This window comes from Paralichthys olivaceus, chromosome 13 (assembly GCF_024713975.1).
Source record: "Paralichthys olivaceus isolate ysfri-2021 chromosome 13, ASM2471397v2, whole genome shotgun sequence".
In the NCBI taxonomy this organism is placed as follows: domain Eukaryota; kingdom Metazoa; phylum Chordata; class Actinopteri; order Pleuronectiformes; family Paralichthyidae; genus Paralichthys; species Paralichthys olivaceus.
Genome location: NC_091105.1, coordinates 9,827,789 through 9,842,706, shown reverse-complemented (window position 1 = coordinate 9,842,706; position 14,918 = coordinate 9,827,789). Strand labels below are relative to the sequence as shown.

At 44.2% G+C, this 14,918-nt stretch overlaps 2 protein-coding genes and 1 long non-coding RNA gene across 5 annotated transcripts; 2 read left to right on the top strand and 1 right to left on the bottom strand.

The window, feature by feature from the left end:
- The first annotated feature begins 1,105 nt into the window (after positions 1–1,105).
- Positions 1,106–9,417, top strand: fam189b (family with sequence similarity 189 member B). The gene is made up of 14 exons (XM_020092582.2): positions 1,106–2,683; positions 2,776–2,832; positions 3,557–3,664; positions 3,790–3,906; positions 4,007–4,114; positions 4,285–4,445; positions 4,532–4,631; positions 4,716–4,788; positions 4,962–5,262; positions 5,407–5,753; positions 5,837–5,878; positions 6,868–7,043; positions 7,164–7,310; positions 7,416–9,417. The coding sequence occupies exons 1-14, from the start codon at positions 2,456–2,458 to the stop codon at positions 7,665–7,667; spliced, it is 2,217 nt and encodes a 738-aa protein (XP_019948141.2). The 5' UTR covers positions 1,106–2,455; the 3' UTR covers positions 7,668–9,417.
- A 291-nt stretch (positions 9,418–9,708) lies between these two features.
- On the top strand, positions 9,709–14,645 carry fdps (farnesyl diphosphate synthase (farnesyl pyrophosphate synthetase, dimethylallyltranstransferase, geranyltranstransferase)). Of its 3 annotated transcripts, none has more exons than XM_020092523.2 (10): positions 9,709–9,888; positions 11,336–11,637; positions 11,955–12,095; positions 12,377–12,457; positions 12,555–12,677; positions 12,815–12,903; positions 12,999–13,071; positions 13,203–13,280; positions 13,368–13,502; positions 13,915–14,645. In XM_020092523.2, the coding sequence occupies exons 2-10, from the start codon at positions 11,374–11,376 to the stop codon at positions 14,113–14,115; spliced, it is 1,185 nt and encodes a 394-aa protein (XP_019948082.1). In that variant the 5' UTR covers positions 9,709–9,888; positions 11,336–11,373; the 3' UTR covers positions 14,116–14,645. The 3 variants fall into 3 exon arrangements, with proteins under 3 accessions (XP_019948082.1, XP_019948086.1, XP_019948083.1); XM_020092527.2 differs by having other exon boundaries at positions 9,717–9,888; positions 11,485–11,637; XM_020092524.2 differs by having other exon boundaries at positions 9,725–9,888; positions 11,331–11,637.
- On the bottom strand, positions 10,260–11,336 carry LOC138413485 (uncharacterized). The gene is made up of 2 exons (XR_011245842.1): positions 11,130–11,336; positions 10,260–10,970 (listed from the first exon to the last, which is right to left on the bottom strand). It is a non-coding gene; the product is annotated as an uncharacterized lncRNA (long non-coding RNA).
- Positions 14,646–14,918: the final 273 nt, after the last annotated feature.

The following is a 14,918-nucleotide window of genomic DNA, read 5'->3' as shown; positions in this document are numbered from 1 at the left end:
TCTTACACTCTGGACCTTTAAAGAGCTCATGGTACCATTTCAACCCACTAGAGCACTGCGCTCCCAGAATTCAGGTTTGTGGTCCCTAATGTGTCTAAAATTAGAACAGGAGCCAAAGCTTTCAGCGATCAGGCTCCTCTCCTGTGGAATCAGCTCCCAGTTTCAGTTTAAGAGGCAGACACCCTCTCTACATTTACAACTATAGGCTTAAAACTTTCTGTTTTTATAAAGCTTATAGTAACATGTATGGTGAATCAGAGATTGTGATGGTGGATAATGGATTGTGATTGTGGATTGTGGGTTGTGATGGTGGATCCTGATCATGGTAGTGAAGACTGCTTGATATTCAATATGCCTACGCACATATTCTACCATTACTCCTCCATTTCAATTGTCATTGCTGCTCCCTTTATCTCTTTCAGACATTTTCTTATGTATAAATACTTTAAACATTGACACACTTTTCTATTATGTTATTTGTGTTCAGCTACACCCAGCATCTATTGCACTTCTGTCCGTCCTGAGATAGAGATCCTCACATGTGGCCCTCTCCGAGGTTTGTATGTTTTTTCATATTGATAGGGTTTTCTGGCAGTTTTTCCTCACTCTTGTTGAAGGTTAAGGACAGAGGATGTCACCCTATGAGACAAATTGTGATTTGTGAATATGGGCTATAAAATTTGTTTGATTGATGACAAATATACTTATTAGTTATCTGGCTGTTCAAACACTCTGCTGCATTACTTTCTTACTTTGCTCTCTTCAGTGGCTCAAAACTGCTCTATAAAGCAGTAGGCTGATAAATTATGTATTGAGCAATAATTGCAGCACGGCAGCCAACAAAGCCTTTATGATTAGTGGTTCTATGTAGTATGTTTGTTGACTGACACAGTGCTGATAGATTTCAGGCACCTCAGGGACACTCGTTCCCACTTCCAGGACCCCACGTCGCCTTCTGTTTAACCACTATCCTCTCGGTGCAGCGGCCTGGAGCTGCACTGACACTTTTTTCCTCTCGTTGCTGCAGCAGCGGGATCCCGAGCTGGAGTGTGTCGCTAGGCAACCGCCCCTCCCTCGCAGCATCAGTACCACAGACGGTGTGTGCGCGCGCTCTGCCGCATCTCCGAGCGGCCTGCACGTTCTTTGCGTGCCTTGTCATCACGCATCGGGCAGGTTTGCAAACACGATTCATTTCCTCTCGCAGTGTCAGAGCCGAGGAGAGACAAGAGAGCAGCACAGGGTGGGGCGAGGAGAAGCAGCAGAAGAAAATGAAGGTGGAAGTATCAGATATAAACATGGGAGCCGGGACATAGGTTAGAAACAGGCTATGTTGTTATGTTCCTGTGACGTCTGGTGGGAGGCAGTGAGGTAAACGTCCGCACACACACAAACACACGGGATGCCCGCGTGACTGCAGGGAGGAACGAGGCGGAGTAGGAGGGGGTGATGGTGATGGTGGTGATGGTGGTGGGGGTCTAGGTGCGTGTGGACCCCCGCAAAACCCCCCGAGGTTGAGTTGTCAAGAGATCGAAGCCTGCGGGGGAAAGATTCATCCCGGAGAGGAAGCTATTTTTGGTGCAGTTTGAAAATCGATGTGGGCTATTTATTTCCTGTTCATGTCGAGGTGATCTCTCTCGGATGTGATCCTGGAGCTTTGCTTCTCCACACCGTGTCTTCTCATCGGTGACAGGATGAGGTCCTAACACAAGGTTTGCAGGAGGGTGGGAGAGCACATGTTCGGATGTATTGTTATTGTTTTTTTATCCTGAGTGGACACACGGAGTGACCGACTCCTGTCATCGCTGCTGGGGGGGTAAAAAGAGCGAGTGATCAGCTGTTTTTACTGTGGGATGCTTCAGAATTTGCGGCCTGCTCGGGTCTCCAGTTACCGCAATGCCACTGGCGAGAGGAGGGGAGAGGTGGAAGGCAGAGGATGGAGAGAAGAGGCAGCAGCAAAAAAGAAAATGAGTGAAACAATAATGTGAAGATTGCAAAAAAAAAAAAAAAGAAGCCCAGTTGTGTGTGATAATCAGAGAGTGACTGAGTAGGAAGGTAAAGTGTGTACAGTAGATACAGACTGTGGGCTATAAGGGCCTGTGAGCTGCATGAGGTGAAAGAGACACTGTATTGACTCGAGCAACCTTAGCATCACAGCTGAAACGGCAAATGAGGAGAGTAAGGTGGCTGCGAGTGTGTAGCGGCTGCTCCTTTCTCAACTTTCTGCTGACAGAGTTCTTGGACTCACTGACTGGACTGTAGTGCACACACCATGGGGCATTGCGCAGCACCTATGGCACCTGCCAGTGGAGAGCTTGGTGCATAATCGTGACAGAGTGGATCCCTGAAGCCAGCATTAATGTCTCTCCCTCTTCTACTAAACTGAACTTTGTCTTACGAAACCACAGTGAAGCGTGTAACCCTCTCCCGTCCTCCTCCACCCACGGATGAGCCGATCATGCCTTCGCCGTCAGACTCCAGCAGCGTGGCCTCGGGTTCTCGGGGGTGGTCGGACAGCCGTAGGGGCATGTCAGGTCGGGGGCCCGGTGGTGCACGGCTGCTCCTCTACCTGGGACTGTGCCACCTGGGCCTGGGGGCCATGGTCCTGGCCTTCTCGTTCACCAGCATGGCCTTCACCTCCTCAGCCCGAGTGAGACAGTCCTGTCCATTTTGGGCTGGTTTCTTTGTAAGTGTACATCTGACAACATCTTGCAGCAGTAACAATGAAACATCAGATTTGTAAGTGTGTTATCTTGTCTATGTGTTTTCTGTTACCAGGTGGTGGCCTCAGGAATAGTTGGAATAATCTCATGGAGGAGGCCGTTGACACTCGTGGTATGTACATTTCAGTCTGTGGCACCAAAGAGCAAAGAGTCCCAGAGGGGCCCAGACCTCCGGGGTCCAGTCTCACTGCATCTCAACCAGGTTGTGGGGATTTGACAAACTGTATTTGTCAGTTTATTTAGAGATATCCACAATTAAAGTTCAACAAAAAATGAAATTGAACAACCACCCAGTTCCAATTAGTCGGTGATCTTCACCAGCAGATGGAGTTTTCTCAGTTGTCATGAAAACACAGATTTTAATTTTTTTAATTTTTTGGAGAACTTTACAGACTTTTCATCCAACTCTGCTTAAGAGCAGTGGTTCAGAGTTTATGTGAGCCTAGATAAAGAAGGTGAAAAGCAAATCGGCCCATAGATTTGCAGAGGGTATAGTTCTTGTGGAATATAAAAGTTAGCACATCAGTTGATGCTCCCACAAACTTTACTTCCCAGCTAGGCAACATTTTGGGCACAAGCTTTTCTTCAGACACGTGACCAAACTTTACTTGTACCTGGGAGGTAAAATACATTTCTTATCTTCATCTTTTTGTAGCTTTTGTCCACCAGCTAGTGTTTATCAAGCTAGGGTGTACATAATCCACAGTAAATGTGGGGATAGTCATCTTAGCTGGTTGATCTGGTCATCACATTTAGGGGAAAACCAGGATTAAGAATAAAACTCTTTATTTTAACACCCTGCTCCACACAAATCTTGGCTCTGTGCTCCTCCACAGGTGTCCCTGTTCATGCTGCTGTCTGCAGTGTGTGTGATCCTCAGCCTGGCCGGCTCGATGCTCTCCTGTCAGAACGCACAGATGGTCAAGTCAATGCTCACCTGCCAGGTAAACGACATTATGCAAGTGTTGAAAATACCCTTCCAACCAGACGCACAGGGAACGAGCCAGGAATAGTATAGCGTGCAGATCGGTACCTCACATCAACCCTCTGTGTGTGTAAATGTGTGTAGGTGGAGAATGGTCTGTGTGTGTGTTGTGCACCTACTCACTCCTGCTCCATCACAGAGGAGGAGACCCTGGTTCTGTACCTGAACGCTGACTGCCACTCAGTCCGACATCAGCTGAAGGTGGGTAGGATGAGTATGTGAACCCAAATGATTGTATTGCATAAGTTAGACATTGAATAAGATATATTCTTTGTTTTTTTTAATGCATATCTGTCGGCAGGACCTTTTGTTCAGTGCTTGCGGTCTCAGCATTCTCTCCACCATCATCTGCACTTTGTCCACTGTGACCTGCAGTATTCACATATTCTCCCTGGACCTCGTGCACCTGGTGAGAGCAAACACAGCACATTCTACAGCGCGCTGGCTGTTGTTTAACAATGACCAGCACTCTGTAATTCATTTATACTGTTCCCTTCAGTCCTAATGTTTAACAAATGTTATAGCCTATGACTAATCTATCTGTTGTATTATGCTGCGTTTCCCATGCTGCCTGCCCAGCTGGCTCCTCATCGCTCTCGTTCAGTCAACCCAGAATGCACCACTCCTCAGGACGCCTTCCTGACCAACATCATGGACTTTGAAGAGTTTGTCCCACCCATCCCTCCACCTCCCTACTATCCTCCTGAGTACACGTGCAGCTCTGAGACAGACGCACAGAGGTAACAAACAGAACAGGCACTTTCAGGGGTTAACATCAGCATGCTGGATAACAAAAGTGTAATATCTATTTTCTATGATCCTCTAGCATCACCTATAATGGCTCCATGGAGAGCCCTGTACCCCTGTACCCCACTGATTGTCCCCCTCCATATGAAGCCGTGATGGGACAGAGAGTGGCCAGCCAGGTGAGCATATTTGAATCTGTGATTTGTGGATATGCTGTATGTGTGTGAGGACCAGGCTGATCCTTCTCTCTTGTGACTGTTAAGGCAACAATGTTCGACCCTCACGGCACTGAGCTGTCTGGAGAGAGAGGAACTTCTACTGCCTTCAGTGGAGAAGGTGAATTTGAATTTCTCAACAGTGGTTTTGCTTTTTGGCACAAGATAGTAAACAGTCCAGCAAATATAATTGTATCACTTGTTAGAGTGACACCCATTACACCATGGTGTTAATTCCAGATAACAAGTTTCTGCATAGATTCCTCCCTTATAATAAAAGTTTATTTTCATTAGTGTCCATGGACAGTGGATCCCTGCTGATGTCGGAGATTGTGGACATCCCTGATGATTCGTCGCCATCAGAGGACTCATATCTGATGGATGTTGGGCTAAGGCACCAGGGGGAGAGAGGAAACAGGACAGCTGGTGTTGAGGTGGGAGATGGGGGAGACGTAGGGGAGTATATCAGCTACCGCGGTCCTCCATCTCAAACAGCGGAGAGTCCTCTGGCAGGAGGACCGAGAGCGAGACGCTTTCTTCGAGGAGAGAGGTCCAACTCCTGCTCCTCTCCCAGCACAGCCACCACCACATACAGGTGAAGACATGGTGTACACTGTAAAGGAACTAATGTTTTTACTCATCATTGTATACGTAACAATATTGAGATAAGATCTAAAAGCCTAAATCTAAAATCAACCATCCACAGAAATCTTTTGAATTCTCCTATGTCGTCCTCCAGGTCTCCAGTTCTGCGTCGCCAGGCCATGCTCGCCAGCAGCTGTTCCCAACTGGAAGCAATAGGGGGCTCCGCCTCTCAACAGTCCTCCATCCCAGAGATTCGAGTTCGGCTGCCACAGGGAGCTGCTGCGACCTCCTCTGTTCCCCTCACTTCATCCTCCTCACCCGCCAGCGAGCAGGGCGGAGGTCAGGGGCAGGGGCAGCTCCTCCCACGTCAACCGTTGTACCTTCGACGAAGGGCGGGGAAGAGTGAGAAGGATGGAGAGACTGTGAGAAAGGATGGCGAACGGCTGTCACACCTGGTGAGGTCACACAGTGAGCCGGGGCTCGGCTCCTCCACTGATACAGGTGATTCAGACACAAGCATGGAAACATCTCTTACTTTGGTTGTACAGTTTCCATAACCTGTTCTTTCATCCCTTCCTCTCTAGTTGACTTTGGCTCTGGAGGCAGCAAAGTATCTATAGATACAGGTGAGAGCTTCAACATGTGACGTTCAGGTGTCTCATTGCTCTAAAATGCATAGAATCTGCTTTTTAAATCTTTCCTCTCTTACTTTTATTTAGCACAAAAGAAAACACGTCTAAGCTGCTCTGATGATCTATATCTCAGCAGCTACAGACCGTCATTTATCATACACTATTAGCAAATCCGTACCCTTGTGGATATGATTTATAAAACTCTTCCACAGCATCTAAATTAACATTGATATGATTACAGATTGATAAATTATATTGTATCATTATTTTCAGATGACACGCTCTGATTTATTCATGTTTGTCGACACTCATCTTACCAAAGGCAGCCTTATACAGCAAAGCCTGTATACAGCATTTGACAGGGAGTATTTACTGGACACAGTTAATGAAAATAATTTAAGAATGACCCCATATTTCTACATATTTAAGGTTTTAATACTTTTAGTTGCCTACATTTTTGTACCATGTGTCGGACTGTTGAATTGGATCATTTAAAAACATGATTCATTATTACTGTGTGGTTTCAGTAAGATTCTGCAATGAGAAAATATGCATCATACTTACAGCTACAGTCTGACAGATATGACAGTGGTGAATACTGAAATTAGCTGTGCCGTTGTGTTTCCTTCTCCTTTGCTTTATTTATAATTCAAGTTCTTGTGGTTTCTTTTTAACTATAGTCATTCATAAAACAAAATATGGCAGAACTGTCAAATAGCCAGTTCCTTTTTCTTCGTTATCAGCGTTTGATAACAACATCTCAGGAAACGTTGCCAATTTTTTACCCAGAATATAATATATTTATTTTGTAATATTGGTCATCATCACCGTCCCCAGTTAGTTAGTTTTGATTTCTTGTCCGGGTTTCTTCATTTACTTTGATATCACTCCCCTCAACACCAGATCACCTCTGAGTTGGAAACATAACTTGAAAGATGACAGCAGAAATCTTTCTCTTTGCCCTGTTTGTTCTGACTCCACAGGTCCGTCCTCGGAGGCGTGTCTGCTGCCGCGCACTTCTTCGCCTCCTGCTGCAGCTTTGCCCAGGAAAAGCAACGTAAAATCAGCGGCCACAGGGGTGCAGGTCCCCACCAAACCTCCACCCACATCACCACTGCGTTTACCTAAAGACTGCCACCGTTCCCTCGGAGACCTTAAGGCAAGTCTTAAAGGATAGGGGTTAACGGAATGTGACAGTTCCCACATAAGTCTTTGCAAAAGCTGGATTATAGTTTGTCTAATTCCAGCCTCCCCAACACTGATCTTTCTTTTCATTCAGGTGACACGGGTTCTAGTGGCTCGTTTCCTGCAGCGCTCCAAACGCAACCTAGCTCCCTCCTCCGAGCATGCGGGGAGCACAGGACAGGGGCCCAAGAGAAGGGGGGGAACAGAGGGTGTGGCCACCAACCATCTACCCCTAGAACAAGTATTACTCCTTCTTACAATGAGCTTTGCACATCCTCAATTTTTGACATCACAATCAAGCTGTCTCACATTTGTCTTCATCTTTGCTTGATAAAATCCTCTTCAGATGTTGCGGACCCCTTGGAGCACCAGTCGAGGACACCCCAACCATCACGCTCCCCCTCCCCACCGCGGACACCACCATTCCCACAGTGACAGTCGACACAACCGGCACTACAGCGGCCTGGTGCCAGAGGGGATCCACCTGCGCAGCTGTGGAGATTTAAGCTCCTCTTCCTCAGCGTCACTACACCGATTGCTGACGCCTTATCCACCGCATGGGTCATCGGGAGCTCTCTACTCTGAGTCTGCGCTGTGAGGATGGGAGAAGGGTCAAGGAGGGATCAGGGAGGAAAACAGGAGGCATAGAAAACTGAAGGGTTGTTAGGAGAGAAGGCAAATTTAAGAAGTCCTCCCTCCTTTTTCTTCTCGTCACTTCCGGTTCCTTAAGTCATCTGTGCAAATGGCCTTATTTAGTGGTGCTCTTCAATCCCTCAGAGCATCAACCCAGAGCTAACTCTTTTTTCACTGTTCAACATCAGTGAAACAGTTGTGGTCTGTGGTCAGAACAAATCCATTATTGGTCGAGACCAACCAACCAGGAGCATCTTCACTTCCTCCCTCTCAACAATCATCCGGAAATATATTTCCCTCAACACTAGAGATCAAAGTCAACATCAATGGCACTACGACCACTCACTCACATGTACATTCAGTCTATAACATAACCATGGGTTGTGACTGGTTGTGACATGCGTCTAGCGCTTTTGTACATTGCTGTATATCCACAGGATCGCTCAGGTGAGGTGATCATGGAAACACTTCTTCCACTGACTTCCCTTGATTAAAAAAATGCATCTCAATAAACATATAGTTAGTAAAGTAAAATCTAAACAGATGAGGAAAGATGCTGTCACATGAAAAATTCTTCCTGCTATTTTTGACGTTTTTTCTCCTTTTTCATCTTTCCACACGTTCACAGCTCCACACTGGCCTTCAAACAAAAGGCGACCAGCATTTCTATCAATGACAGTTCTGCACGCCACAGACACACTTCGGCCTTTGACATGTATTTTTCTGTGGATGGCCCTGGACACGGTGGTTTGATTTGCATATGTGCATGTTTTGCTCCAGCCTCCAGAAACAGAAGGAACCTTGTGCATTAGATCCTGGCCGTCTGTGTAACTACGTAACATGTCCTCAGAATGTCTTTATCTGCATGTTTCAAAAATCTCTTTTTTTCCTCCTCTTGCGCCCAACACCTATGATATTAGGCATTTGAAATGTGTTTGTGTTTATAGATAGATGAAGGGAAAGAGTCCAAGATGTGCTCCAAACATGCTGCTGCATCCTAATTTGATTTTGATATAGGGGTTGAAAATGTTTCAGTTGCACAGGCGTATCTATGAAACGGGCTCCAGCAGCCTGATCCTGTGAGTTGAAGAGGTGTAAACTGCACTGTGGCTCTGATGAAATGTCGAGTCTCTTGCAATAAATGTACAGACATTATTTGTCATGAGGTGGGGCTTCACACTATGTGTCGTCACGGTTCCTTTGGAGTTGCAAAAGAGTTGTGAGTGGGTTTTGAAAAGAAAAGGCATTGGGCCGCCGACACACCAGTGACAGTGAACGTACGATGAGTCAGGCCATTCTGGATAATGGATTATGAAGTGTATCGGTATATGTGTGTCAGATTGGTCAGAAAGTCTTTTGTGGTGTGTTCACTAAGTGATGAAATCGACTCCATATCAGTAAAGGCACATTTTTGAGGCACTAACATGTATCTAACAATTTTGTTTTTAAATGACACACATACACAGACACACTCATACACCCCCTTATTAAAGCACCGAGCTGTGTTTCTACCTCCTGTCTTGCATTAAAAAATATACATTATTTATTTGAAGAAATGTATAATATGTATGGCAGGCTTGACGGGATATAGCCTTGAAACCTAAATTATAAATGTATCTAAGTATTCCAGATTTTAAATGAGAAAACTTTCAATGCAAGTTATGTATTTCAGCATATGGAATAAATAATAGACATCAAATAAAAATACCCATGTGGATGTGTTGTACATATTCTTAAAGACTAATTCACAGACCACACTGTGAGGTAAGTTTGGATGAATTCTCTTTCTCTCTCTCTCTAACTTTTCCTTTTTTCTTTTCTCTGCAACAGTAAAAGTTTTGATAACAATGATCGAGGCTCACCACTCCACCAAACCCCGCCTCTTGGTTCAAACCCTATTGGTCAGTCGACATGAGAGCCCATCCTGGTTCGATGTCACCAGCCAATGAAAACGCTGAATGTCAAATGGAGCCTTGCAAGTCCACGCCCAGATGCACCACCCGCAAGGGCTTTCGGGAAACTTAGTCCTTCTGCTTTCTATTAAAGCAGACCGCGGCTGGAGCGTGAACTACAGCATTCACATCCTGGATTTAGGAGCCGATCTCAGACTCCGGTGAATCTTTCAGGAGAAGATTCAAAGAAGCTGCTTCACTGAACTGTGTGGAAACAAGGAGCAGGTCATTATGGTGAGAAAAGTCCTGTTTAAGAATAAATCATATCTTGATCCATCTTAGCTAGCTCAGCTAACTGGATGCAGGGGGGATCGTGGAGTGACGTCAGTTATCGTTTATTTTCTTGACTTGACAGTAATTCTGTCACAACGTAAAATAAAAGACAGGAGGAGTGAACCAGGCAAAACAAAAATACCCAGTGGGATAAATCAGTAGCAGAACATTTGGCGAGTGAAATATAAATATATGCTTATTTATGTGACTGAATATTTACGTTGTTATTTCTTGTCCAGGCTGGTTGACTCAGGTTAAGCAACAGGTGTGTGTGAGTGTTGGAACATACAGGAAACAGGAACGTGATGAATTATTGTCCTCAGCATCATCAGGAAAGACAATTTTATTATAACAGGTATCAAATCACACCTAAACAGAAAAGTATAGGCTAAGAGCAATAAGCACCAATAAGTTGTTTGCCAACTGCCAAAAAGCATCAGATGAAGAAGATTCAACTAAAAAATACTGAGGTAAATATGACAGTAAGTTATCTTTTGGCTGAGGTTTAAAGCATAATCGAATAAGAGGTCACTAAGAAATGACAGGAGGGACTGCACATGGAAACTAAATGAGAGAAACAAATAGATTAAAAAGGATGAGATTGAGATAGCCAAAAATTAATGGGCATCAAATAAAAAATAACCACAGAACACATAATGATAAAGATCATTATATAACACACTTAAGTAAAAGTAGTGAGAAAGCAATGTAAAAATACCCCATTAGTAATTATCATCGTCATCAATAGCAACAGGAAAGACAATTGTTCAGTAGCAGGTTGTAAAAAGATCACATCACATTGAAACATGAATTGAACTCTGGGCATGTACCCGTTCAGAAGGTGGCATTAGGATTCTACAAGTTGTTTGTCAACCGCCATAAAAGAACAGAGGAAGAATCTGTCCAATTATTTCCCAAGAGAGAAGCACTGAGGCCAAATAATGACGTTCAATGGAAACTGGTTTGGTTTTCTGCAAGTCTTCTGAGTCCCACTCCAGTCCTGTAGGTGGCGGTGGTGCACCAATAAGTTGTTTGCCAACCACCTTAAAAAACAGAAGAGGAATAATTGTGTGTGTGTGTGTATATATTGATACTGTCTCGTGAGTAAAGCACCGAGGACAACATGTGGCCAAATAATGACGTTTTCATAGGAAACTGGTAGAATAGAGAGAATTTGAGGAGTTTTCTTTCCTTTTATTTACCTGCCAGTCCTGTGATGCACACTCCAGTCCAGTAGGTGGCGGCAATCATTCGTAAACTGGCCTTTAAACCCAGAAGAAGAAGAAGAAGCAGTGCCCCTCATGCTAACAGGATTTGTTGAACATGTAGCTAACAACATTAGCCTGACAGGTGTCCTCACGCGGACCAGCAGGTTTCTGACATGATTCATAAATCTTTGTCAGCACAGGCAGACAGTTTACCGTCAGTGAGGTGACGTGGTTGGGGATGAGACGTCTGCTCAGCCTGCTCGTTAAACTTCCCGGGATGTGGCGGACGGAGCCTCCGCTGAAGTTTAAACCCACGTCTCCTCTTGTGCTGTGCTCCTCGTCTCTGCAGGCAGACAGCACCTGCAACGGGACCCACGGTAAGAAGCCGCTGCTGTCGGACCCGCAGCTGTTCGAGGCCCAGTTCGATGAGCTGGTGACGGAGGTGACAGAGAGGGACCTCACCGACCCGGTGCTGGCTGATGCTCTGAACAGGATGAGAGAGGTGAGTGTGTCCCTGTCAGGGAATCTTCAGTTTGACGCTGCGCTGCAAAAAAGTCACAACTTTTGCAAACAGAGAAACGCACTTTGAATATCATAAACATCAGCCAAAAAACTGCAATGAACTACAGCCAGGTTCATCACTTCTGTGGAGACAGTCTCCATTTTTAAAATTATACTGCACATTAATTATGTGTTTTGAGGTGTAAACTAAATTATATGACTTTATCAGACTTATTACCTTATTTATAAAATAATCTACTCTTATGGCTAAGGTTAAGTGCTTCAAGTATATTCTCTATGCCACTTTTTTGTCTGTAGGTTTTGCTGTACAATGCCCCTGGAGGCAAGAGGAACCGAGGCCTGTCTGTGATTGGCTCACTCAGGGAGCTTCTCCCACCCTCTAAGCTCACCCAGGACAACGTGCAGCGGGCTCTGGTAGTTGGCTGGTGCATTGAGTTGGTACGTAGATGTTCACTGTCATCACACACATGCAGCTTCCACATGCCTCATCCTGCTGCTATTAAAACCAATACTACACCAAGTCCCTATGAGTCTCGACCTTTCTTTTTTTGTTTGAGAGACATTTGCTAAAATTTGGTTAGACTTGAGCCTCATAAGTTGGCATTTTGCTTCAGTTTTGTTTTTTCCTCTCACATGCAGCCCAGACTGGCTGTTATTTGAGAGTGTGTTATGACTTTGTAAGTGATGAAGTGTTACAACTGTGCCTCTGTTGCTTGCAGCTTCAGGCATTTTTCCTCATGTCAGATGATATCATGGATTCATCTGTGACTAGGAGAGGACAACCCTGCTGGTACAAGAAGGTGAGACTAAAATGCCCTTTTTTGTGAAGTGAGTGTCAATAATTTTTCGTTATTAATGCCCAGTTTCTAATGTAAATTTTGCCTGTTTGTTATTAAGGATGGTATAGGTTTGGATGCCATCAATGATGCGTTTCTCATGGAAGGATTGATCTACAGGCTACTTCGCAGACACTGCAGGGATCAGCCGTACTATGTCCACCTGCTGGAGCTATTTACTGAGGTATTACACGTCCCAACTGATTACACAGGCGCACACACACACACACACACACACACACACACACACACACACACTGGCACACACACACTGGCACACACACACTGGCACAGGACACTCAGTGCATCTTTGTATTTCAGACAAGTTTTCAGACAGAGCTTGGCCAGGCTTTGGACCTCATGACAGCCCCCCCTGGTCAGATTGACCTCAACAGGTTCACCACGGAGAGGTAATGAAGGGAAATATGAAAAATACATTTGCAGAGTTGAATATTGTTTTTTACCAAAGCAGTTGTAAATAAGATTTATCTCCTTGTCTTTTCAGGTACAAAGCTATTGTAAAATACAAGACTGCTTTCTACTCTTTTTATCTCCCAGTGGCAGCTGCAATGTACATGGTGAGTGTGTTAATATCACAGAATCAGCCCTGTGATGGGAATGACGTTGCAAGCCGACACAATATACGTATATAAAGTAACAGAGTAATGTGATACTCTTTCTCATTACTGTATTACTATACCTTTTATAGGCAGGAATCACCAGTGATGAGGAACACAATAATGCCAAATACATCTTACTTGAGATGGGAGAATTTTTCCAAATACAGGTAACGACTTTTACACACTTTTATGTATTGGATAACATGCTGCACTTTATACAAAGTTAATAACCACCCAGTGTGCGTCATTTGCAGGACGACTACCTGGACTGTTATGGTGACCCTGCTGTTACAGGAAAGATTGGTACAGACATTCAGGATAACAAGTGCAGCTGGCTGGTTGTGACGGCCCTGGAAATCATGACGGCTGAACAGAGAGCAGAGCTGGCGGTGAGACACAACAATCTCTTCAGTTTAAACACGTAGAATATGCTCTGATATACTGTGGCTACAACACAGAGGTGTATGCAAAGATTGTCAGATTCAAATACATTTAGATTAAATGAAAGAAATGTGGTTAAATACATGAATTATACTGTATATCTGACAAGTGTTAGTATTCAGTCACTTTTCTAGATAATCAAACAGTATAAACAAAAAATCCATTCAAATCTCTGCAGAAATAGAAACTTGGTTATTAATTGTTATTATTTATGTTTGAGAACAATCAAACTATTTCCGGAGTCCCAGCTGCTGTTGTGTTTATCTTTCGACGCCTCTGTGTTTGTGGTCACTAACCTCTGGGAAAGAACAGAACTAGTTTGTTAAACAAAACTTGATTTCATGTTCATCTCCTCCTTAGAAATGTTACGCTCGTCACGATGAAGCCAGCATAGAGAAGGTCAAAGCATTGTACAACACCCTGCAAATGCCAACACTGTACCACCAATACGAAACCGAGAGCTACCAGCGGCTTCAGAAGCTCATCGCTCGTCACGCTCAAAACCTCCCTCACCCGATCTTCCTCAACTTTGCCAACAAAATCTACAAGAGGGTCAAGTGATGAGGAACAATGATCTGAGGTGTTGGGTGCATCAGCCCGGTTCCTTTTCAACCTCCATCGTGATGCAAGTTTTATCTCCTGTCCCTTTTTAAAGAGGTTTTACCAGGGACAGACCTACTTGTTCAACATGAACCCAAAATCGCATGTGATATTTTCTAAATCTTGGAGGCACTTTTATGAACTTTTCAGACATTTGTAGATATTTGGATGTAATTGTCATCAAACAGCCATTTTCTTCTGTTCTATTTATTGAACCTAGTGCATTATGTACAGTGTAACCAGTCATTTATATCATTTTAGGGTGGATTAATAAAGCTTTCATATTGATCTGCCTTAAGGAACGCACAGCAAGAAGATGGATATCACACAATAATGTGGGTAATAGTTTGGTTTTGGAAGCATGGGTTTATTTATTGATAATAAACTAAGCGACAGTACATGTATCTGTATGACATTAGATGACTACTGAGGAGAGCGGGTCATGCTGCCGTAATTCCATATATTTTTAATAAATAAAACATATACATACAGTGTTTTTCTCACTTTTTGATCCTTTGTGTGTGTGCTCTGCTGTTGTCTGGGTTCGTCCAGCCGTCCCTTTCTTGTGAACATGATATCTCAAGAACACCTTGATGCAATTTCATCAAATTTGGTACAAACATTCACTTGGACTCAAGGATGAACTGATTAAATGTTGATGGTCAAAGGTCAAAGTTATGGTGGCCTCACAAAGCACATTTTATGACTTGTGATTGTGACATCTCTGTAACGCCGTGAAGGAATCCTTTCACACATTCAGCACA

Excerpts from the sequence above, each read along its gene's own strand:
- fam189b (XM_020092582.2), top strand. The coding sequence starts at position 2,456 with ATGCCTTCGCCGTCAGACTCCAGCAGCGTGGCCTCGGGTTCTCGGGGG. Across the intron at positions 3,907-4,006 it reads CAGTCCGACATCAGCTGAAG|GACCTTTTGTTCAGTGCTTG; the intron begins GTGGGTAGGATG and ends ATCTGTCGGCAG. Across the intron at positions 4,632-4,715 it reads GACAGAGAGTGGCCAGCCAG|GCAACAATGTTCGACCCTCA; the intron begins GTGAGCATATTT and ends GTGACTGTTAAG.
- fdps (XM_020092523.2), top strand. The coding sequence starts at position 11,374 with ATGAGACGTCTGCTCAGCCTGCTCGTTAAACTTCCCGGGATGTGGCGG. Across the intron at positions 12,458-12,554 it reads AACCCTGCTGGTACAAGAAG|GATGGTATAGGTTTGGATGC; the intron begins GTGAGACTAAAA and ends TTTGTTATTAAG. Across the intron at positions 13,072-13,202 it reads TGGCAGCTGCAATGTACATG|GCAGGAATCACCAGTGATGA; the intron begins GTGAGTGTGTTA and ends TACCTTTTATAG.